At 44.2% G+C, this 24,292-nt stretch overlaps 1 protein-coding gene across 1 annotated transcript in view; it reads left to right on the top strand.

The window, feature by feature from the left end:
- Positions 1–19,524, top strand: part of ERBB4 (erb-b2 receptor tyrosine kinase 4) — a gene marked incomplete at its 5' end in the record, with an annotated part of 635,614 nt that extends 616,090 nt beyond the window's left edge. The window contains 3 exons of the mRNA XM_082001544.1: positions 402–572; positions 16,182–16,473; positions 18,977–19,524. Coding sequence (XP_081857670.1) covers positions 402–572; positions 16,182–16,473; positions 18,977–19,413 — 900 coding nt within the window. The 3' untranslated portion in view covers positions 19,414–19,524. The remainder of the gene's footprint in view (positions 1–401; positions 573–16,181; positions 16,474–18,976) is intronic.
- Positions 19,525–24,292: the final 4,768 nt, after the last annotated feature.

Below are 24,292 nucleotides of genomic sequence, written 5' to 3'. Positions count from 1 at the left end.
TGAAAATAAAGCAAACACCCAGACACAGCAGTTTCCATGTTATTTTCCCCGATCATGTGAGCCTAAAGAGCTGAGATATTTCACAAAATACATCAGGCCTTGACAGAACTAGGGTCAGAAACTGAGCTTGTATGGGGAAAAGAGAGAAGAAAGATAAAAACTCGATCACAAGAATGCCAAAAAATGACTTTGCTTGACTTACGCAGTTACTCCCTTTCTGTCATCATATTCCCAGTAAAAAAATGAAAAACAATGATCTGAATGCCGTGCTTTAGAACAAACAAAGCAGTATGTGTGGTCCGTGCAGCCTGGCTGCTAGGCTCTGAAGAAGGCTGCAGTTCCTTTTTTGGGAAATTAACCCATCTTTTGACTGTTTTCCTCTCTCAATACAACCTATTTAGGGAGATGATCGTATGAAGCTCCCAAGCCCAAATGACAGCAAGTTCTTCCAAAACCTTCTCGATGAGGAAGACCTGGAAGATATGATGGATGCAGAAGAGTATCTTGTTCCTCAAGCCTTCAATATCCCTCCTCCCATCTACACCTCCAGGACAAGAATTGATTCCAACAGGGTAAGAGCAAGCTCTGACAGGAAATACTGGTTGTTATAAAAGCACAGGTGGAGATTTAAGTACACTAATCAAACACCGGCCAGAATTGCCTTGGGAATTACAAGCTCCCATTGTAGAGTGACTATAAAAATGTTGTCACTGGGTTCCCTGTTCATTGTGCCTCAGTGAATTCTAAATTAATAGCTCAGCCATGAGTGAACAAAGGCTCCACTTGAACTGCCTCTCCTGAAAGCACAGCTGAGGCTTGTGAAGTCAAGCAGTGTTGTTTCTCAGTTGCGTACCATGCTGGCCAGGAAGCGCATAGCTCTGATTCTCCCACCCTGCAATCCTCTTGTCTTGGCAGGGTTGATACTGATGTAACTGAGGGCAGCTGGAATATACAGATAATGTGCTTTTGTGTCTGGAGCCAGATTTCAGACCCAGCCCCTTTTCCTGTTCGTATGAGATGCTTTCTTGGCCTGTCTTCACAAGCACGTGTTTTTGCAGAGCATGTCACAGAATTGTAGTATCTTCGTAACATCTCTGTCAGTGGAGGAAGTGCTGTTCATTTTACAAGGGGAGCTGAGGCACAGAGAGTCTTCAGGTGGACTTCAGTTCACAGAACTCTAACCATCAAAAGGATAGGGATAAAATCTAAGCTCTTCATCTAGACTTCATTTCGTGTCATTGGAGAAGAGTGGATGCATCCAGTGGGTGATAATTGCTGCCTGCCGTGGACATTTACAGTGGGATAAGTTACTTTCTCGAGGTGTCTTTCTGTATCCACTGACTACTGACAGCTCCAGAGCAGCCTGAGACCTGGTGAATGAGCTCTGGTGAAATGGATCCTGTCCTAAATGCCTCAGCCTCAGTGCCTCAGGGAGCCCTGCTGCAGGTGGGGACCTGAGTTCAGGTTTCAGGAATTCGTCTTTACTTCTGAGCTCCCTGCCTGCAGCTGTGACCTGTGCCTGTTCCTTGTCTCCATCCTTTTAACAGTGTAGGTGTCACTCCTTCTCACAAAAACTAAGAGATGGTGAAATGCATTACTAACGTGAGGACACTCACACAAGCATTAGATGTATTTAGTAATTAGGGACTTGTTTGTTTTCTCCCTATGCTCCTTTTAGTGGACAACTACATTTTAAATACTAAGTAGAGTCTTATTGAAATGTTGAGTGTTTATTCCTCGTGCTTTAGAGACCTTTTGGACATTGTTCTTAGCCAAGGTGACTCCAAATTCATATCCTGGTCTGCACCGATTACACATGTGAGGCAGGGAAGAGGTAAGCAAAAGAGCTAAGAGTGTATAAACTGGGTCAGTATTCATGCTCTGACCATACACTGCATGAAGGTCTTTTGCCTCTCTTGAGTAAAGCAGTGCTTTTCTGGAATAAGGAAGATTAAATCTGGTGTTAAATTATATCCCATCAATTCAGAAGGGAATTGCTACTGTTTTCAAAGGCAAGGAGGCTAGAGAGGTCTTTGGAAGCTAGGTTGTAGTCCCACAGTCTAAGTTGGATTCACGTAGCATTTCTCCTGCATCCCTGAAAGGCAGTTGAAGAGGGGATGATACATGAGGGCATGACACATGACTTAGCAATAAGCAAGGAGCTTACTCTTTATGGCAACGAGTTAATTTTTAGTGCTGATGCTGATTTGAAATAAGTCAGTTTCACTCGTAGCTGTCTCTGGAGACGTTCTGTTTCCTTTGCTGACAACCTCTGAGAAAAGATGGAAACGACAATAGTTACCTTTGAAAGGTGTTCACTGTCACACTGATGTAACTCACTGTAGCTTAGTTTTACATGGTGGAGTACTACCATTTACACCAACATAGGGTTGAGAGAGCAGAGTCAGATCCGTAAGGTTTGCTATATTCATCTCACTCCCATATGTGCTGGAAACACCGGGGCATATATAAAGAAGAAAGGATTAGTAGGAAAATGTAATTGCCTTTTCAGCAGTTCCTTTTGCTCTCTGTCTTTAGTGCCAGGCAAGCAGAGTCGTCCACTAGAGCTGAGGGAATGAATTCCAACAAAAATCCCAGAGTAAATACTCTGAAACAGTTATTTAGAATGTGCTGTTTGGGAAGCCAACATGCTCCCTGGGATATTGACGGAAAGCTAACACAGGATGATGATAATGATTGTTGTTGTTATTGTTACAAAATTCAAGTAACTTTCTCACAGCCTTTGCCTACCTTTAAACCACACTGTTGCAGCTACTTGCATGCATATGATCACCTTGAAGTCAGCAGAGCTGCAGAAAGAGACCCCGTACCTTTATTTTGCCACACAGAGGCTCCATCACTTTCTTGATGTGAGGTCTCCTCTCTGCAGCTCACAATTTCCCATCTTGGTTTGAGACTGTGATCTTGTACCACTAAAGTCAGTGGGAGCTTTGCTTTGCAATTCAATTTAATGACAGTAGTGAGACTGTATCCTTCTTTCAGTAACTCCTACCGCTGGGAATTTTTCTCGTAGCATCATACAACAATCTAACACTTAAAGAAATCTGGAATTACCCTTTGTCCAAAGTTTTCAGATTCTGAGCCAAGTTTCCTCACCCAGGTAACCTCAGAAAGGGCAGCGGGGGGACAGAAAGCTTGCACCCAGCTCTGTATTTTCGTACCCCTTCCATCTCCATAGTGTTTTTCCTTATTGTAGGAGCCTCTTTAAGGAGGGGTCGTTTTTAAGGCCAAAAGAAGGGATGGACAAAGAAGTTGCCATTGAACAACCAGCTGATTTATAATAGCACTTGCTGGTACCATTGGAGACTAACTCCTGTAACAGGATTACCAGTAGAATTTTGATGCTGTCCAGTGTCTCAGACTAGCCTCAGTCTCAGCGGTGTTTGCTAACATTCTGCGTAAATGTCCTGCTAGTACTGCCATATAGGCAAGTACATCTAGATTGCAGGAAGGCCACAGCATCTTATTGCTGGAGGGACTTGGGGCCAAGTTGAAAACCCCATACCATCTCAGCATTCCTGGTTTCCTTTGCAGAGAGGTTTTTTCTGGATGTAGAAAATTTGTTTCCTTTCTGTGCAGAAAGCTACATATTTGCCTGTTGTTTTTCTAAAGCACTCAGTTCTTGGCACAGTAAGTGTTCTTCCGGTGAAGATTCGTGTTGATTTAAGACAAAATACACAGTAACTCCTTTAAGGTAATAGTGCATCTGCTGTGCATAGTTCAGCACAGATGGATGTCAGCTACAAGAATCACACAGAATTGAAATGCTGTCAGAGCTCTCTAATCTGCAGTTGTCTGATTCTGTCTTTGTGTTTCCTTTGGATAGTTTGTGATTTATGCTTCTTTGGTGTAGTGAATATTAATATTACACAAACTCATTATGGTGCTGCTACAGCCATAGATGCCAAATAAATGCATGCAGCTTAGGTAGCTTGTGTTCACTGTGTCTGGCAAATTAAATGTTATGGGGAGATTGCCAGGCAATTTGGTGAAGTAAAAGAGACAAGAGCTACATGATCGTCATGTCATTTTCAGAGATCAGAAGCATGAAAGATACTGTATTTCCTGTCTTAGTTGTTCTGATTGTAGTTCTAGTAAAGAAAGAGTCGGTTATATGGTGGCAGAGTATCACGCTCCTTCTCTGGACGTGTTGTACTGACAGCTTTAGTTGAGTGTTCCAGCAGTGCAGCTCTACTGGGGACAAAAGTTTACAGGAAGAAAGCAGTGAGATTGTGAGCCTTTTCACACTTAGGCTTTGAAGTCAGGGAATTAAGGAAGAGCAAGAGCATTTACTTCCCAAGGAAAGCTCTGAAGTTTCTCTAGGGTGATCTTGGTCCTAAATCCTTGCAGCTTGTTGCCTGGGAGAGGCACGGTGGATGAGGTTTGCGTAAAAAAAACTGCCTGCCTTTTCCCTCCCATGTGGAGAAGAAAGCTATTTGGATATGAATTAATAGCACAGAGCTGCAGCCCATCTGAAAAAGACTGGTAAGAGGGAGCCTTCTGGGGAGTTTTCAGCTCCCTGGGAAGTGTCACATCCTTATTCCTCCAAGGATTACTGAGATTCACGAAGCTGTGAGGCTCAGACGCAGCTTCAGCGTTTCCATCACACCCACACTGGCTTCATACTAGCACATCTTTGGGGCCTGTACTGCCAGGAGCAGAAGCCTGCACGCGCATACTAGCCCATAACCGTGCCCTCTGTTATGAAGTCCAGCCTGAGACTGATGCCGCGTTTAAATAAAAATTAGCATCCTAAGCTAAATTGAATTCTTTCATTGCATCTGAAACTCTTCAGTTGCAATTTCAGCTCTTAGGCTTTTTCCAGCTTTTATTTTCCATTGTCTAGAGATATTCTAGAAATATGGAGTTTTAGAAGCTCTGTGCTTCTGAGAGATAAGCTGAATCCTCGGCAGTGTTTCCATGAGCACAGGACTCCAGCTAGTGCTCAAGTGTCCTACATTCACAGCCATTAGATGATTCATTCAGGTATTTGTTACAAGTACTATCCTGTATGCACAGAGATAATACTAATACAGAAAGCATTCTGTGTACCCCATGATGCTTTTTGCTCTAAATCCTTGGCTAATTCCTGCTGAAAACTGTCTGTACTGTTTATTACTCACTGATAACTGTCCCTGTAATTTTATTCCATATGCTATATATCATAGAAGCACCTGCCAACCCTGCAATTAAATATCAAACTATTTTTTTCAGAGATGTCTAATTCATATGTCCAGGGAGACTATTCTGCTTGGCTAAAGCAGATGCTGGTAGACCAAAAGCCAGTTTTCGGTTCCCTGAGTAGTGTCTGTTAATGCTGTTGTAGCAGTCCTGGTGTGGCATTAGGTCTGGTAGTGTTTCATGGCTGAACATCCTGTATATGTCTGCGTGTAAAAAGATTATTCCAGAGAGATCCCAGGCAAGAAGTTATCTTTATGATTAATTTGTTCTGGTTTCTAAATTCAACAAGTAGCCATTTTCAAATCATAAGATTACAGAGGAGATGGCCGTTAGTGATTTTTAGATGGCCGTTAGTGATTTTTAGATGTGTTTCACATCAGTATGGCATACGGCATCTTTCCTTCCAAAGCTTATCATGGACAATAGGGACTATTCATCCAGTGGGATCACTACCACTGAATTTCTTAGGCACCTGAAGTGCTCCAGAGGTAGATCATCAGATCTGAGGTCTAATATAACCTTCTTTACATACTGAAATACAGCAGAGTTGGAAGGTGGGGGACTGTAAGCACCACCATCTTCAGTTACAGCTGGAAGGAGGGATTTTGGAGAGCAGTAGAATTTGGAGGGGCACTTCGCGGCTGTCTCATAGTACAGCTGAGCTAGTATGAGAGGTACTGTCATTGCAAGTGGGGAGAGCTAGCAGGTGGTTATAGTATCCTTTCCTCTTGGCAAAGAAGGCGTCAGGAGGGAGTCATGATTTGTCCATGATTCTCCTTGTATCCAGGGCTTTAGCAGCAATCGGTGCCTTCCTGGTCAGCATTTCTTTTTCTGTAAGAAAAGGCAGTTCCTGCCCAAGCTCTCAAGCTAGTTATTTTTCCAGGTGTGTCCTGGCCATGTGGGGCTGATGACAGTAAAACTATTTCATCCTAAAGTCAATAGATAATTTGGGTGAAAAGATACCAAGGCTAGATGGGGCCATTGCAAGCAGTTTGTCTAACCTTCTGGCATAACACAGGCCGGAGTCTCTTGTCTCTTAATTTCTGCATCAAGTGCAGAAATTCTGCTTGAGGTGGAGTTTGTCTTTTGGAAAGATTGTCTTGATTGTATCAGGTGGGATGGAAAATCCATCACAGTGTAGAAAAGTCACACTTGGCAGTTAATGCTGACTCTTAGCAGGGTTTGGATCCTATTACTGTCCACCACGCACCCTGTTTCGTGCTAGATTGAGGAGCTGCCAGTTATCAGAAATCTCTTCAGCTTAAGAGGCTGAGTAGAATAGTACCATTTGTATGTGTTTTTTGTTAAAGAAGGACAACACTGATGTCTCCTTTTTATTTGGTTTAGGTGTTTGCTACCCCTCTGCTTTGCAATATCTTCCCAAAAATAATATGACCAAATCCTTCCTTAATTTTGATGCTTATTACTGCAGTCTTGACAGGTTCTGGACTTTTTTATTTATTTCTATCCCATTTCTTTAATTCCTTCTCTTTAAAAGGTGATCAAAAGCTTTCTGAAAACCTTTGTATTCTTGTGGTTTTTTGCCTTTCTACTAGACTCTGTCGCTTCCTTACGCAAGTGTTGTAATGAAATCTCCAATGCCAGAACAGATGAACTTGTAAATAAACTAGACATTGTATCAAAGGGTTTTATAACGTTTCAGAAGATTACACTGACACTCTCTTTATATTACCTCTCTTGCTTCTTGAAAAACTGCTTGATTAGTTAGGAAAGTTTGTGTGAATACATTTCTATACGTCTTTCATCAAATACTACATTTTGTATATTTTCCTAGTAGAGTCTAGGCAAGAGTGTACTGCGTACTGCAGTTGCTGCCATCAAACCTTCAGAGCAGTTCTGGAAGTCCCACCAAGCTCTCTTTAGGGATCTCAAATTCCCATTTTTTGCTTCCCTAAGTTTTAATGACATGCTGGTGGTAGGAGGCTCCTTTCTGTTCTGCTCTGCTTTTTACATTAAGCGGTTCTCAGTAGCTGTTAGTGTTTTGTTGGTATCTAGTCGACCATCACAAATATTTTACCTACTGTAACTTTTTAATTCTGGGAAGTTCTTTTGTGTCTATTTCTGGCCTATGTTGTAGATAGCACAAGGCCATCTTTGTCCATGAAAAACAGGAGGTGAACCCAGACTGATACTAGTCAGCCTAATTTCATTACTCAGGGTGAATGAAGTAGGAAGAATAAACATGCAATATGAGTATTTAAATACGTTTTAAAAATGTGCTAAGTTTTCCAGAGAAAAAAGGAATACTGGAGGACTCAAACAGAACAGATGATGCCCAGCTCTTCACAGAGAATTCTTTGAAAGTGCTTTATGGCAATTAGTCTTCTGCTTTGCAACCAGGCCAGCTGAAATCAGTGGTGTTTCTCAAGGAGTAAGCCCTTCTCAGCCTGAATAGATTATAAGGACCGACTTGTCAAATTGCCTCATGGTTTTGCAGGTCAAGTGCCTTAAACCAGAAACTTTTTAATGCGTTAACTGTTTTCTGTCACATTCAGGTTCCTGAACTCAGGCGTATAGATTTTGAGTCAGAATTCCTGAAAGTATTGGATGGCATTTTGGTTTCTACAAATTTAATATAGATTTAATTACAAGTCACCAGTTCACAGTACTTCCTGGTGAGACCTACTGCAAGTTAACACTCGGTGGTATCGGTGGAAGAGTCTGTATCTGTATATTGCTTCAAACCTTGATGCATGACATGTAAATTTATTGAGCTTTAATATAAACTGGTTTAAAATCAGGCAGCATCTGCTTAATCCATGAATAGCTGCTGGCTGTGTTAAGAGAGCTCACAGCTGATCCATTTTCTTTCCTCTCCTAAAAGAAAAAAGTCAATAGATATAAAGAGAGTAAGTAATAAATATTTCTACACCGCACTGATGAGGCATTCTTGGAAAACAGCAAGCTAAACAACTCTATATAATTCAGTAGATGGAAGAGTGGACTGAAAGTCAGGAAATAATTATGAGAGCTGGGAGAAAATTTTCCTTCAGTGACTAGATTTGAAACAGAAATTGTTAGTGAAAAACGTCCGTTTCTGAGGAATGCCAGCCATATGGAATTATTGAATTCTGCCAACCGTATGCTGGGCTGCGTCAAAGGAAGCATAGCCAGCAGGCCAAGGGAGGTGATTCTCCTCCTTTACTCCGCTCTCGTGAGACCCCACCTGGAGTGCTGCGTCCAGCTCTTGGGCTCCCAACATAAGAAGGACATGGGCCACAAAGGTGATTGGAGGGCTGGAGCAACTCTTCTGTGAAGACAGGCTGAGAGAGTTGGGGTTCTTCAACCTGGAGAAGAGAAGGCTACGGGGAGACCTTATTGCAGCCTTCCAGTACCTAAGGGAGCCTACAAGGAAGCTGGAGAGGGACTTTTTACAAGGGCATGGAGCTATAGGACAAGGGGCAGTGGCTTTCAACTGAAAGATGGTAAATTTAGATTAGATATAAGGAAGAAATTCTTCGCTATGAGAGTGGTGAGGCACTGGCCCAGGTTGCTCAGAGAAGTTGTGGATGCCCCATCCCTGGAAGTGCTCAAGGCCAGGTTGGATGGGGCTTTGAGCAGCCTGGTCTAGTGAAAGGTGTCCCTGCCCGTGGTGGGGGGGTGGTACTAGATGATCTTTAAGGTCCTTTCTAACCCAAATCATTCTATGATTCTATGAATCATATTTGTGATTTTCTTACTGAAAGTACCTGAAAAAACAAGGGACCATGATTTGGAAAGGCACCTGGCAGGTCTCCAAGGAGTTGTCATTTAAACACCTGTCTGCCCGCGGTACTTGGGGTTCACGAGCCAGAGAGTGCCATCCGCAATGTCCCATGGCAGTGGGACTCCTGTGATAATGCTTCGAGCATAAGGTGGCGGGAGGACTCTGGAGCCAAATACTGTAATTTCGAAACATACATGCAAAGGGGATAAATGCCAGCACAGCCTAAAATGTCCTTTGTTAGCCAGAGCAAAGAGTCTGTCTTTCTTGTTGAATGCTGTGGTAGGGGAAGGGAAAAAAATTCTCAAAGCTATAAAAAGACTCTCCAAAAGAGGCGGTGGGGAGAAGTGGGAGGAGGCACAGATGAAGTTTAGATTTAGAATGTTAAAAACTGATTATTTTATCCCAGTCAGCTGGATGGTTATTTCTTTTAGTGTATTATTGCCACCAGAATCTCAGCCCTGCTCTAAATCAACTCAGCATTTCATCAAGAAGCCTATTCTTTGCTATAAGAGACCAAGAGTGCACAATTATGGGTTTCTTTTCCCCCTTGCATAATAAAATTGGGAGATTATCATCAAGTTTCTATTCAGATTTTAGGAAGGCTTTTTTATTTTATTTTTAAAACCCATCTTTGTCTGTAAGAGCTCCCTGTTCAGGCCAGCATGCTGTAATGATTACTGCTGTAAAGGCTTCAGTGGAGATGTGCTCTATTTCATTCTCAATGAGGGTTGATGGCATTTTGAGAGGCTCAGAATATCCTTTGATTACTGTATAAAACAGACTGGGGAAGATGGCAGTGCAGCATGCGGCATAGGAGGGGGCTGCTGCTCCGAGTGTTGCTCATCAACTTTCTTTTGTGCCTTTTTTTTTGTCTGCCATGTCGCAATCACAAATCATGACCATGTTGTGGTTTTGATCCCATTCCCCATCCTTTCCCTGTTTTGGGATTTGAAGCTCGAGGTTTGTACAGAAAAGGAGCTGCTGCTGCTCCTGTATTTTGGACAGATGCTACAGCATATGAGCAGGAGCAGCGCTTTGACCCTTCTCTCCCCCAGGGAATTGGTAGAGTAGCTAGGAGATGGTATGTTGTCTCTTCCAAACTGTGGGGAATTGGTCCGGTGTTAGAAGGTGCCATTTACTGTAAAACATCTTGGAGAGTGTATTAAAAAAGGAGTGACAGAAGGCTAGCCATGGGTGACAGGAATGATATGGGAGTAAAAGAGATTGAAAGGGAAAGATAGACACATGCAAGCTGTCTCTCTCCCTGCTCTCCTGGCTGACACTCATGGTGCATTAAGACAAAATAATAGGGAAGAAGAATACTTGCATCTTTATTCTTGTGACATGCTTAGATCAAATCACATATTGAGCCAGCTGACGTCTGTTTGCCAGCCATTCTGAAGATGGAAGAACGAAGGTTTCTGAGGTTTTGAGAAAGGGTAATGCTGGAAAAGGGACTGGGACTTCATTTCCAATAAAGTTTCATCTATCCCAAATGGAACTTCATGGTCATTGAACTAAGGGCATTGTAAACTGTGGCATAGCTACTGTCCACAGCCTGTGTATATTATTCCTGCCTTTATTTTTTGTTGTTGAATAATAGGCTCCCCTTTCCTCTCACTAGAAAAATGTGTGCCCTGTCTTGCTACATTAACTCAGGTGGGCCACATTGCTGATTGTGTGCCTGAAATAGGTGATGTAAGAGACACATACATATCCCAAACCAGTTTCAGAAGATGTACATCTCAAGTATGCTGTGATTGGTTTTCTGTGTGCTGAAATGATGCAGGGTGCCAGCAATGACCCATGCCTAGGGCTGAGCCATGACACTTGGCAGTGATGCTAATGGGAACCTTTCTTCATAGTCCCAGAGGAAAGTGCCTAGTGGGGAATGGAGTTTTCTTAAGCAGGGTCAGGAGCCCAGGCTGAACAGAAGAGAGCAGGAGGGATGCCAAACTTGTGTCGGGTGGTGTGAGCTGTAGGGACAGATATGCTTTAACTGTAACAGCCCAGGGGGGCATCTAATCCTTCCTTTTTATATATGGCCCTGCTCTGAGCAGGGGCTAGGACCAGAAATCTCCAGAGCTCTGCAAAGCCTTCGAGCTATTACTATACAAACAGCTTTTCATTTCCATTTAACATTACGCAGCGATCTCATGGTACGCATTTTTTCTTTCCTTTGATTTTCATCTCGGACATGTTTGCTGTGGGCTCTCTGAAGCAGGGCAGAGTAAGCTGTTAGCTCTGTGGTCAGAGGGAAGCAGGACTGCTGAGCAGAGGTGGCTGCTCTCCTGGGGTCGTCTTTCCTATTTGAATTTCAGTTCAGATCGGTTGTAAATACCAGGCTGGTCCCTTGAAATGTAGCTGGAGTTTGCTCGGGGCTGATGGGACAGCTCTGTGTTGTGTGCTCTGCCTGCAGCCCCACCAGAGCATCCCAAATGTATTATTCAGATCCACTTGTATAAATCAACTGTCCGTCTTCCTAGAGAACTGCTGCAATGTTGATGCTTTGAACAAATCTGCTCAGCCTGCTGTGTTAGGACGCTGTGGTTTGGTGACTTGAGCCTGCGTACTGACTTGATTTCAAATCGGGCAAACAGTTTCTAGGGGTAGGAGGAAAGTGAGTTATTTCTGGGGGCACACAGCCCAGGACTGAACTGGTACAAGGAAGTGTTGCAGAGCTTGATCAAAAGTCAATCACCGAGTTACCTCTGAACAGGACGTGTGAGAAGGTGGGAGTGTTTCACTCCTGCTTTAAGGTTTGGTACTTTTTGCATACAAGAGCAGAAGGAGAGTGAAAGTGAATTGGGTTCTCAATGTGGATAGGAGCAGTGTCAGAGTGGATTCAAATGCGTGTGTGTGTGTACATTGATGCTGTCTGAGCCTTGCCTTTAGTAAAGAAAAATCTTCAGTCCCTTGAGCTTAGCAGGCTGCTTACGAACAAGAAACAGTAATAATTATGCAACCCTATCAAATATGTGTGCACATCTCGGTGGGTGACAAGGAAGACCAGCTCTGCAGCAGCGAGGGTGCTGTTGGGAGGCTGTGGTAGCAAGCAAAGCATGCTGTAAAATGAAATTTTATTTATTTCCTGTTTGGTGATAGTCTTGTACCAGCCATAGTCCCACAGCAGCGTCACATCACTGAGTACCTTCAGCGTTTCTTCCATCTGAAATCTGCTGTGCGTGCAGCTTTGAAGGCAGCCGTGGTCACCATAGGGCTGCTGTGGGATGAGCTGTGGTGCAGGCAGCGGAAGGAACACAGCTCTGGGTGCCATACTCCAGGCGTGATGCTAGACTCAAATGAAAAGAGAAAAGGAAGAGGCATATTCACACAACCACATAAATGTGAGTGGCAGGACCCAGCAAGGCTTTGATATCATTACGGTTTAGCATGCAGCCAGAAAATATAATGTCCCTGCTATAAAGGAGGAGATATTTACCTTTGGGCGTTTTTAGAAGCAAGAAATTGGAAAATGAAATTAATGAATAGAAAGCAATCACACAAGCCAATATTCACAAAAGTGTTATTTACCTCTCTTTTATCAAGGCTTGTTTTACACAAACGTTAGCGGTTATAATAGCTGATATGTCACTGGTATTTAATACCAAAGGGCCTCTAAAAAGGCTTTAGGGGACATTGGCTTGTTTTTTATCTTTTCTCATGTTTGTGCCTAAAATGCAGTGCGGTATAAGGAATAAAATCTCAAGCGCTTCTGGTTATGGCTGCTCCTGGGCAATCAAGAAGGCTAGGCTGCTTTTGGAGGATGCTTACAGTTTAAATGTCAATGGATGTGTGCACTCCAGAGCTAACACATATAATATGTATTACACTATCAAAAGGGGGTTTTATTGATTAATTTTTTTTTTTAACTATGCAAGTTGAAAGTTTTTAAGTAGGTTTATGTAGTGAGGTCTTTGGGCAACCAGTCTCTGAAGTCTCTGTCCATCTCAACAAGCTAGAGGTCTTGATCATTCAGGTCAGAATTTCCGGATCAGAAATCCAAAAACCTAGATCTTCTCAAGAAAGGAACATCAGCTCTTTTATTCATATATTTAGTATTATCTAAGATGCTAAAACAACCACCAGAAAAAAAATGAACAAGGTAAATTGTATAACACATACACATCTATTTAAGTTTTAATACTTAAATAGCTTAAGCTATTTAAGTTTTACTTGGTAAGATCCAAATGTATTTTCTGCTCACAGTGTGATTCATGTCCTAACCAATAAGAATTGGCTGGGGTTTTCAGTACTTACCTTGGCAGCCTACAAAATGATGACATCACATTGCAATTAGCAGGCAATTTAAAGACATTTAAACAATTATATCACATTTTCAGCCCCACTAATTGGTGCCACAGCTGTTTTCTTTGCCTCCTTTTTTTGGAACAGTGACCACAGGGTATTAATTAATGGGGAAAAACAGTAAAGAATTAAATAAGTGTGCAGACACCAGTGGTTTGGAGAAGAGCCAAGCTGTAATGTTCTGTGTTAAGGGTGTTGCAAGACAACTATGTTTAGTACAGAACGAAAGGGGAGGCATGAAGAAAATACCATTAATGTGATCTTAGTTGGCAGGTCACTGACTAGGAAAGGTCTTGTCAGCGAAAATAGCAATGTATGCGTTAATGCTAGTGCATTCTCTGCTGACGTCTTGGGACAGGACTATTCTAAGAAGGCCCGTTATTACATTGTTGTAGTTGCAGAGTATGTATTTAAATGTTAGTCACGGCCAAGAAGATCCGAAGATAGGACAGTGGGTTTACCCTTTTGTGATGAGGGTGGAGCAAAGCATGCCTGCAGGTAGATAATGTGGCCATCCTAGAAAATATTTTTTGAAGTTTCTAATCATCTAAACATTTATGGGCAGAGGGGCATAGGCCTTTGTACTGAAGCCAAGCCCATTGACAAAAGACTTGCTTTTCTAAGTTACCCTTGAGAGATCACTGTGGGCTGTGAACTAAAAGTAGTTCAAGACAGCTCTCCCCTTACTCATCCAGAATCAATGAACCACAAGCTGAAATTCATGGGAGTACCTTTGTGAAAATAGAAAGATGTAAATTAAAGGTGTGTAATATAGCACGGTGTAGTACCAAATAGAAAAGGAGTGGTTACAGTCACTGGTTTAGTGTCTGTGAAAAGTGGACAGCAGTGACCTCCAATCCCCTGCATATAATACTAACGCAGTATGGCTAAAGCTGTTTTCACTCTTGTGCAGTCTGGAAGGCTCTAGCCACCTTGGAAACCAAAAGAAGAAAACCCCCTCTTTGGAGTCTCGCAGCCTATAGGCAGTATGGAAGGAAGCTGGGGAGCTTTACAAGGAGGTAGAGGATTCCCAACAGAGCTTTGCATTCCTCTATGTTAAGACAGTTGACTCTCTGTAGTCACCACTTTGTATTTCTTCTGTGGATCCTACCTGTAATCATCAGTTTATCTAAATCTTTACCACGATGGACCATAGTTTACTACTTACCTGTCTTCTGTCTTTTCTCTCCATCTTTTTGGAGTATACAGAAAGCTTCCCTGAATTCCAGTAAATACGAGATCAGAGGGCAAGGAGAAGGAAGATTAAGTCTCCCGCGGTGCAACATCCTATAGCCATCAGTAGGAGTTTGAAGTAGCATCTGGCAGGCTCAGGGGATGTTTTTTATCCATTTCTCTAACATATTCTGGGTTGTAACCTGTCCACGTGTCCTTACAAGGTGACAGTAAATCTGTGGTACAGAAGAAAGGCAAAGGGGTTCAGAGGGGATCTGACCTCCCAGATCAGAGCATCTCCGGTTTCCACGGTGTTCCCTGTTTAAAGGGACCCTCCTAGTTGTCCCAAACAAGCCTCTTGCAGAAGGCTGCCAAGTTACAAGCTTGCTGCATAGTCTGTATCCAGATGTGTATTGAGGACCTTGAAGTCTGCCCCCTTTTTTAAAAAAGAAAGTATTCTCTGGTAAAGTGTCTTCTGTTCCTTCTTCTGTTACGATCCTGGTATTTGCAGGATATACAGCTGTCAGCAAGTGTAACATGGCGCTTGCCCTTACCCAGCAAGAGGAACTCAGTAGCCCTCCCTAAGACTGGTGAGGCACACAGCTTGTTGTCGTTGGTGAGACTCTTGCCATGATTGAATTCTTTGAATTTTGGCTTCAGTTAGGAAATCTGACTGATGTGCTTGTTTCTCCCCATTAGCTCATGCAGCTCATGTGACTTGTTTCATTCATGTGACCTCTTATTACGTATCCATCATTCCATTTTTCTTTCCTATTAGAGTGAAATTGGACACAGCCCTCCTCCTGCCTACACCCCTATGTCAGGAGTAAGTATTTCACATTCAACCTTCATCCTTCAGGTTTTCCTCCTTCCTTCACTACGTATTTTCTGTTTCAAACCCCTTTTTCCTACATAAATGGCCCAAAAGCCAACAGCGAGTGATGTATGTAAGCAATCAAATAGTCAGGATCTCTACACTCAGCCTGGATTTGTGTGCAAGCTCTATGGACCCACAACCAAAATTCTGCCAACTGCCAACTTTTCTTGAACAAGTATTTAGGTAACAGGCTTGGATGAATCTGTACATTTTTCCTTCCTATTTATAGGTCATGATGTCAAAATTTCCTTGCACGCCCTTGCCGACAAGTAAAATGGTAGGTTGAGTTGAAAAATTGAGTGGAGGTACCAATACAAACACAGTTCACCAGCCTGAAATGCACTACCTGATGGAATTATATAGTGTTTGGGTGACCATACCAAAAGTATTCCCCCAGGAATAAACATTTCAGAGATGATAGTGTCCTCTATCCCCAGTCCCCTTTGCAGAGGAGATGTCCCTAACATGAGGTTTAAGGGTTTTGTTCAGGTATCGGGGGAGATTGCCAAAGTAATAGAAGAGGAGATACTGTGTTTGCCTCTTGGAGCTGTGTATATCCAACCTCCACATGTCTAGGTAGGAGACAAGTTTTCCTGCCCCATTTCCAGCCCTGAGCAGGGAAGGAAGCTGGCTTCCTGGTGCCTCCCTGGGAGGGGAAGCCGGCTCAGCACCACGGGATGCTTTGCCGGTCCACAACAGAGCCTGTGCTGCTGCTGATCCCGCAGCGCTGGAAATGCAGTAATCTGCAGGATGGACAAGGCTTCACCTGCCCAGTGAAATGCATCATTGAGCAAGCGTGTCAGGAAAGGCACAGGAGCTGCAGAAATTACTTGCTGTTGAATCTTCTCTCCCTTCAGAGCCTCCTTTCTCATGGTGCCTTTTCTTTTTCAACAGAACCAGTTTGTGTATAGAGATGGCGGCTATGCTGCAGAAGTGCCAATGCCGTACAGAGCTCCTGGCTGCATAATACCAGAAGCCCCAGTTGCTCAAGGGGCCACAGCAGAGATCTTTGAAGATACTTGCTGTAATGGCACACTACGAAAACAAGCAGCAACCCTGGCAAAAGAGGACAGCAGCACCCAGAGGTACAGTGCTGATCCCACGGTCTTCATACCTGAGCGGATCATCCGGGGAGAGCTGGATGAGGATGGGTACATGACGCCAATGCGAGACAAAGCTAAAACAGGTAAAAAACTGTGTTTCCAGAGAACCTCCTTGCTCCAGCCTGACTGCATTCTGTCTTTTTCTACATCAGCAGCTTTTCACCAAAAATGGCTTTATTGAATAACCCAGCAAGGTGGAAACATTCTGACTCGGTTAATGGCGATTCATTTTTCTTTGCTCAGTTTACTACTTAGAAAAGCTCAAATGTGCCAAGATGTCAGGTTTGGCAATTCCCCCTTTAATTTTTCTTTCTGGGAAATAATGAGAGAGAGGAGTGAAAAAACCCAAACCTCCTCCTCATCCAAACACAAATCTTCAGTTATTGCCAAGAAAGAATCTATCTTTGGCCAGCCATAGTTTCCACTTCGCTTTGTTTATCGATCTTCTTTATCTTCATGGCATTGTGCTTGGTAAATGTCATGTTGAACATATCATAGAACCTATTTGCACAGTTGGTATTTTATACCCAAGAGAAGTTTAGGATTGAAAGAACAAGATGTGCTTCAGAGAGACCGTCACTGCAAGGTGAAGTTTGCCTAGATCCATGCCTCAGAGTGCTACACTTCTCAGTTAGCCATCACTCATGTCTTCCTTTTTAAATAGTGCCGGCAGTCATTTAGATGTGTCATTAGTAATTTGCTTTCAAACCTTTGCATTAGCTTTAAATAAATTAATTAATGCAAATGTAAATGCCAAGTAACTATTAGGTTCGCTTCAGAGTTTGAAAGCCACGTACCTTTTGTGTTACGTGGTGGAAATGGAGAGAGTCTTGGGGCTTGACCCACAGCAGTAGCAATTGTGGGAGTGCACTCATGGTGCTACTCTTCAGCAACAGGCTTTTGCAAGAAGAGATTTGATGCTGTGAGTTTGCTTCAGTGTGAGCCCACATGTGTCTTCACATAGAGGTTTTCCCTGCAGCGCCTCAGAGTTCTGAAGGAGCTTAACACTTCACAGGTGCTACCTGAGCCCTCAGGAATGCTGTAGTAGCAGCTCAGGAGAAAGCACCTCCTTCCTGTCTTGCTGGGCACAGACGCAGGGATGTCACAGTGTGGCCACAATGCTGCGTGCTCTCTGTCAGCTGGGAGACTCAAATCAAGCAACTGCTTGGTTGTCATTGCTTTACAAAAAAAAAATGCTTCCACTGTGCTCTTGGTGCAGGCATGTGTGCCTGTTCCACCTCTTGGAAGAGAGGTTTTAGCTATGTGGTCAAAGGTACTCACTAAGTCTTGAACTTTTGCATTTAATTGGTTTTACCCAAGAAGGGGCCAAAAAAGAGTTGAAGTGAGGACCACAGACACAGAGTGGCCATGGGGCCTGTTTCTTTGCGGGCAGGACTGTGTGTGGAAGTGTCTCCAGAGACCATGACCAGAGCCATGCTACTGGAGATGGAGATCGCATGTTAGCATCCCTGTGTGGCACAGGCAGGCTGAGGTGTCATCCCTCACTAATGGCAGTGGCTTGGAGACCCTGTTTTGTAGGGAACCCCTAGACTGTGAGACAAAAGGCAGAATTAATACTGGAAGTGGGTTTGATCTGATCATTTCCAGCCTTGAATGAACTGGATGCGCTTGACTATCTCACTGCAGGGGTCCCACCCCCAGTTCCTTTTGTCCCCAGCTCACCTCCAAGCCATGTCCTTTGCATGTTGCATCCACTTGCAGTGTCAGCAACCTCCTTCCTGCCCTGGCCCATAGGCTTTGTGTTTTGCAGCGAAACCTCATTACACGCAGAGCAAGGCAGGACATGACACCCAGCGAATCTGCTGCTCTGTGGCTCAGTCACCTGTGTGTGACTGTGGGAGGGAGCTTACTAAGTGTGTGTTTTTAACCTAGGACAGCCAGTCCCCTTAGTTTCTCTTCCCTCTCCAACCCTTGTCTAGTTTTCCATGCAAGCTCCATATGCCTTAAACCCTTTCTGCAATTCAGATACAATTTTTGTGGTGTTAATCCACAGAATGTGATTCGAAGCAACTGTAACCTGCTCCAAGTCCTGTTCTGGAGATGATGTAAGACTCTCTTGTACTTTCCAGGGCTCATTTGAATAATTTTTTTCATAATGCTTCAAGGCCCTTTGTCCTTCAGGGATGGAAGAGTTTTAATCACGCAGATTGTTCTGTTAGAAATGAAGCTGTCTTAGAAGTTAGCCCTTGGGGATGGTTTTTGTGCAGAGAGCTTAACTAAGATTTCTATAGAGCTCTCTGGATGGAAAGACTGCAGAGCAGAGGGTGTGACTGATACGTCCAAGGTTGCCGAGAGAGTCAGCAGCAGAGGCAGAAGTCTTGGCATTTGTGGCTCTGTAGGTCATACTCTGAGAGGAAAGTTCAGGATCAAACAAGGCACAGGAGCTATGGCTCGGCGAGAGCTGGAGTTTAGTTTCCAGCTTTGCTGGAATGAGTAGCTGGGGTGGAAGGATGTACAAGTCCGAGTACTGCTTCTGGTACAGCCCGGTAGTAACAAACACATGATGCTTGTTACTTGGATGGATTACTCCCTCTCTTTGTTGATTTCTTTTTAATCTTTCCTTAGATTACCTAAACCCAGTGGAGGAGAACCCATTCGTTTCCCGACGAAAGAATGGAGATCTCCAAGCTGTGGACAACCCAGAGTATCACAACGCTCCGAACGGGCAGCCCAAAGCAGAGGATGAGTACGTAAACGAGCCATTGTACCTCAACACTTTTGCAAACACCTTGGAAAATGCTGAGTACCTGAAGAACAATTTGCCAGAGAAGGCCAAGAAGGCCTTCGACAACCCAGACTACTGGAATCACAGCCTGCCCCCACGAAGCACCCTCCAGCACCCGGACTACCTGCAAGAGTACAGCACAAAATACTTTTACAAACAGAATGGACGGATTCGGCCCATTGTGGCAGAGAACCCTGAATACCTCTCCGAGTTCTCCCTGAAGCCTGGCACTGTGCTGCCCCCGCCGCCCTACAGACACCGAAATACAGTGGTGTAGTGACCGCGGTCTTATGGAAGTGGAAAGGCAACCCCTTCTAGCTGCCTCACTCTTTCTCTCTCGCTCTCCTTTTCTATCTCCCCTATTTCCCTCCCTCCCTCCCTCCTTTTCTTTCTCCCTTTCTTTCTCTCATGAGCTTCCTCTTCTTGCCAGTTCACTCATTTTTGATATTTCCAAGTGAAAGAATGTCTTGGAGTCGTTTGCAGATTGGGTTGGGAACCTGGAAGGAAGGAAGGAAAGAGACTGAAAGAAGGCATGTACAACCTGGTGTTTCTCACTTGCCGCAGATTCGGAGAGTCGGACGGTCAGAGAGGCCAGACGGCACCAGTGAAGGCCAGTGGCAGCGTTGCCTGCCGTCGAGCTAGTTCTCAGTGATTCAACCCAGACGCTGTAGGGAAGCCACAGAGAGGCTGTTTCTTTCAGCAGGAACTGATGAGAGTCTCTACAGCATTCCTGGAAATCTCAGTGCAGTTTCCATTAGACGGAAAAATGGACAACTTTTATATCATGTGTGATAGCATAGTAATTGAGATTGAGAATCCAATTTCTTTCTCTTAACACTTCTATCCCAGAAACTGAAAATGGCTAACGTGGCGTTTCATAATTGTTCAGATCTTCATTGTGGCTTTCCAAGAAATGATAATGTGACTCTAATACACGGCTAAACCCTTCTTCTGAGCCACACCATGATTTTTTGCCAGTTCCTCACCGCAGAGACTCCAGAACTGGTACATGACACAACCGTTTTTGTATACGTGCTAACATGACAAACGCTTTAAACACAAAAACCCTTTCAGAAGAGAGTAACAAAACCACACCTCCAACATGTTCTTTTTGAAGCTAAAAGACAGGCCAAGAAACCAAGATTTGTATGCAAAGAGCTTTGCTTTCCTGTTTTATACCTGCTGACTATAGATACGTAAAAAGACCCCAAAAAATTCTTCCCTCTTTTTCTTCTTCATGATCATGAAGGGAGTTGGGGATGCTGTCAGGCAACACTGAGGACAAGATGGAGAACTGGAGAATTTGATATGGGTCATGAAGTCTGCTGGTGTTCTATGGGGTGGTGGTGGGAAGGGTCCTTTAAACTGGAAGACAGAGACACTGGACTGGAGAAAACGCACATAGCGGTTCACTGGAAAGTTAGTTTGCACTTAAGCTCTGATTTTATTTGAACTGTTTTCTGGATTTTGAATGAAGCAATATGGAAGTGACCAGCAAAATACAAAATAATAATTTTAAATTTAAAAAAATGAATTACATGTAAAGGATGACTGTGGAAATGCCAAAATGAAGCAAATCAAGTCTTTGGAACAACGTCTACCAGTTCTGAGAGGCCATTGCACTGACTGCTTCAGAAAATACAGTAGCAGAGCAACCAGCTCCTACTGCTGCCATGTGAAGGACAGCAGAGGAAGCCCTGAAAGGGATCGGAGGAGACAAATGTCTTGCTCTGGCTTGCAGCACAGTACGGAATACTTTTTTTCTAAAAGGAGGATTAGTCTGGCACAGAAGACAGTGCATATGAGGTTTGAGAAGTCAAAATGTGCGTGACTTACAGAGCTTTCTGTCAAAAATGTAAATAAGTATGAGTCGGTCTCCTTGCACTTAGTTCTGCTTTCATCAACCTCAATTTTTAGGTAGACACCCCCACCCCACCCCCTGGCCTGCTCCTCTTTGGAAATACCTTTCAGCCAGAGCTCTGGACGTTTTTAGCAACCTGAGGCAGATGGAGCTGGGAAGGGAAGCATAAGGGACAGAGACACTGGTGGCTTGCTCCTGACATGCCAAGACCCATGTGTGTAAGAGCATTTGCATACCTAGTTCCCACCACAAATCTTAAAGAACTACTAAGTACCTTTGGAGGTCTGCCTATGTCTCTATCCATCAAGGCTTTTAGAGGGGAAGAAACAAGACCTGATGGACGGTAATCTTAGGTGATAACAACAGTATTTCAGTTTATGCGCTTCAGTATTGTGAAAGTTGAGATCTTTGGGGTGACCTAACCTGGCAACAAAACCAGTGACAACCCGTGGTCTGGAAATGGCATCAAGCTCCTCCAAGTTCCTGCCATCTCAACAGCTTGTCACCTTTAATCAGGGAAGCAGAGGAAGGAGTAAGAAACAAGCAATAGTTAGCCAAATCTTGGTGGCTGAGGGTCAGCTTGGCAAAGGTATGAAGAGATGTCAAACCTGGGTTGGTTGTTACGCTTGTAGATGGGAAGCAAATTGTGTATGATCACTAGGTCAAGGCTGGTTCAGCCAACAACCCGTTTCTGCATCGAGTGTGTTCAGGCCAGTGTGAACCGGTTGTGGGGCGGATATTTAAACGTGTAAACCAAGTAGGTGGCTGAAGAGTCTGGCAAGAGCAAGAACAAGTACAGATCTTTGAAGTTATTAAAAGGAGATGTTGGGTCAGGTGGTACCAAGGTGGTTTGTGGTGGCAGAACAAAATCCAGAAAAGAACCAGCAGACCACTAACGTGGGATAGATGGTGGTAAAAACATTGTGCATCTGAGAGGCCTTGCCTTTTCCTGGTGCCTTCCTGTAACTCCTCATGATCTTGGCAGGAGACAGAGGCAAGGCGTTGGGCAGGGGCTGGGGGCGGAGACGGCTGGCATGAGGTCCTGGAGACACCTCTCCAGGGAAGGTTTGCCAGCAGTAGCGCTCACGAGGTGTCGTCTGAAGCCCGGGCAAAGGTCTGCCAGGTTGGGACGCCATTGCCAAGCTGCCTGGGGACAATGGCCGGCACAGGATTGCTGGCTGTCCTGTTTCGGCGCAGAAGCAGCTCGGGTTACATAGGTAGGTGGAGAAAGGGGTTGATTTGTCCCTGAACAAGTCTTGTAACAGAGTAACTCCTAGTGGAGAAAAAATAATAAATAAGATCCTGGTGCCGCTTACGTGTTTGAATTCAAAGAGGTGCACTCATAGGCCGCTGAGGCAGAAGCATGCACACCTCCAAACCCGGGTGGGATGGTGCTGAGACGTAGCTGCTAACGGAAGGTGAGGCATGTTATATTTCTCTGGTAATTACGTAGTACCGGTGTGGGCAACAAGCCCATCGAATAATCAAAATGCAAGTAATTGTGTTTTTTAACAATTGAACATTTTATTTCTTATAAAACTTGAATAATTTATTCATTTTAACTGTTGACTGTGAGTGTGATATAATATATCAAGTAGCGTGGCAATGCAGAGGTTCCTTGAAGCGAGGCAGCGTGAAGGCCAGAACGGAAGCTACCTTGCGCGGTGGCTCTGACAACAGCAAAGAAAAAGCTAATGAAGACAGTAATTCGTGATGATGGAAAGCCCAACAGACTGCAGCTTCACAAATGGGCATTTTTTTTTTTTTTCCTGAGCTTCTGCTTTGAGTCGCAATTGCCAAAAACGGCCCTTATGTTTCCTGCTGTGCCGGTACTTGACCTTCATTGCGGTGTATGGGCCTGTGTGGTGCTGTGCGTCTGGTTCACCAGTTCCTTTTCCCCAGTAAGAAGAGCGGTCTCGTGAACACAGCCCGTAAACGTGCGCCTTTCCTCTGGAACCAGAGTAGCACCGCTGAGATCCTTGGGCAGATTTTCGTCTCTTGGCCAAAGGAAGTTTAACTGTGGTTAAAAAAGCCAAACTGAGAGCAGAACTGTTTGGCTGCTGTAATCTGATCAGCAGAAATACCTGGCTGGCCCTAACTCGCGTATTTGCCCTAGTGGGTAGAGCTGCTGGCTCGGTGGAGGGAGAAGGGGCAAATGTACCTGGCAAATATTCGGCTGATTATGTTGTGAAAGATGAGGGTCGGGGCTTTTAATGCATAATTACAGGTTTGGGGGAAAAGCAGATATTTCGACACACCAACTGCATTTTGTCAGCACAGAGCGGTAGGTGAGAGCATCAGCACAAGTATTTTGTCTGTCTGTAATTAATTCCCTAGTCCTGCAGCGGTGTCTGTACACAGCACTGGCAGTTTTTATGGGTTTTGCAACGTGGGCTCCTATTTGTAAATGTTTTCCCTTCCCTTATCATAGCCTGCGCGACAGAAGAGCAGTGACTAACTTTTCAAAAGCAGATACCGAGTGTGTATCAGCCATTGTCCAAGGCACAAAGCAACACACCAAATGAAAGAGAACAGTAGCTTATTTTTTCCTAATCTCTTTCAATGATACTTGTCTTAGATGTTATTATCTTCCTGAGGGTTATTTCAAACAGATGTGGATGCTGGATCTGATTGACTTGCTGTAACATAATTGACTGAAACCAACTACTCTTAAGTTTCCTTCTTCAGCTCTTCTCAAATTTTTCTTTTTCTGCCGAATAGCCAGGAGGGTTTCTTAGACGGCCATTTGCTCAGATGTAGCTGAGTATTTACAGCTTGCTTTCAAACGGGTCGTCTCTCACAGGTAGCAAGCAACGGAAATAAATCCGAGCAAGTATCAGCAGTAGGAGCCACCATCTGGGTCTGTTTCAGGTACCTTAAGCTCAGCCCAGGAATCCTTTGTACGGAAGAAGGTTGCCTTAACCCTGGTTGTACCACCGACTTGGTAGAAAATGTGCTTCCTGACTGCAGGAATTGTGTGGAACAGTCTGGCTCCGTGTGTGTCCTGGATTGATGGGGTAATTCCTCTCCCTTCCTGTCCCACAGCTGGCAAGCCCCGGGGCTGCATGTGTAGCTGTGGTGCCGGAGCAGGGCGGCCTGTACACGTGCCACCTGTCCACCCCTGTTTGCATTAAAGATTTGGGAGGGGGTTCTAGGGGAGCGTTTCCCCACCACCACCCTCGGCCACCGCCAGTCCCAGCAAAGCAAACTGCACCTCTGGAAGAGCAGCTTGGCCCTGGCTCTGTGGATCGATTCCTTCCTCAGCCACAGGTAGCGCTGGGCAGTGCGGGTGGGA

This window comes from Phaethon aethereus (assembly GCF_964289735.1).
Source record: "Phaethon aethereus genome assembly, chromosome: 6".
NCBI lineage: Eukaryota > Metazoa > Chordata > Aves > Phaethontiformes > Phaethontidae > Phaethon > Phaethon aethereus.
The sequence above is the reverse complement of the archived record's forward strand: the minus strand, read 5'-3'. Positions and strand labels throughout refer to the sequence as shown.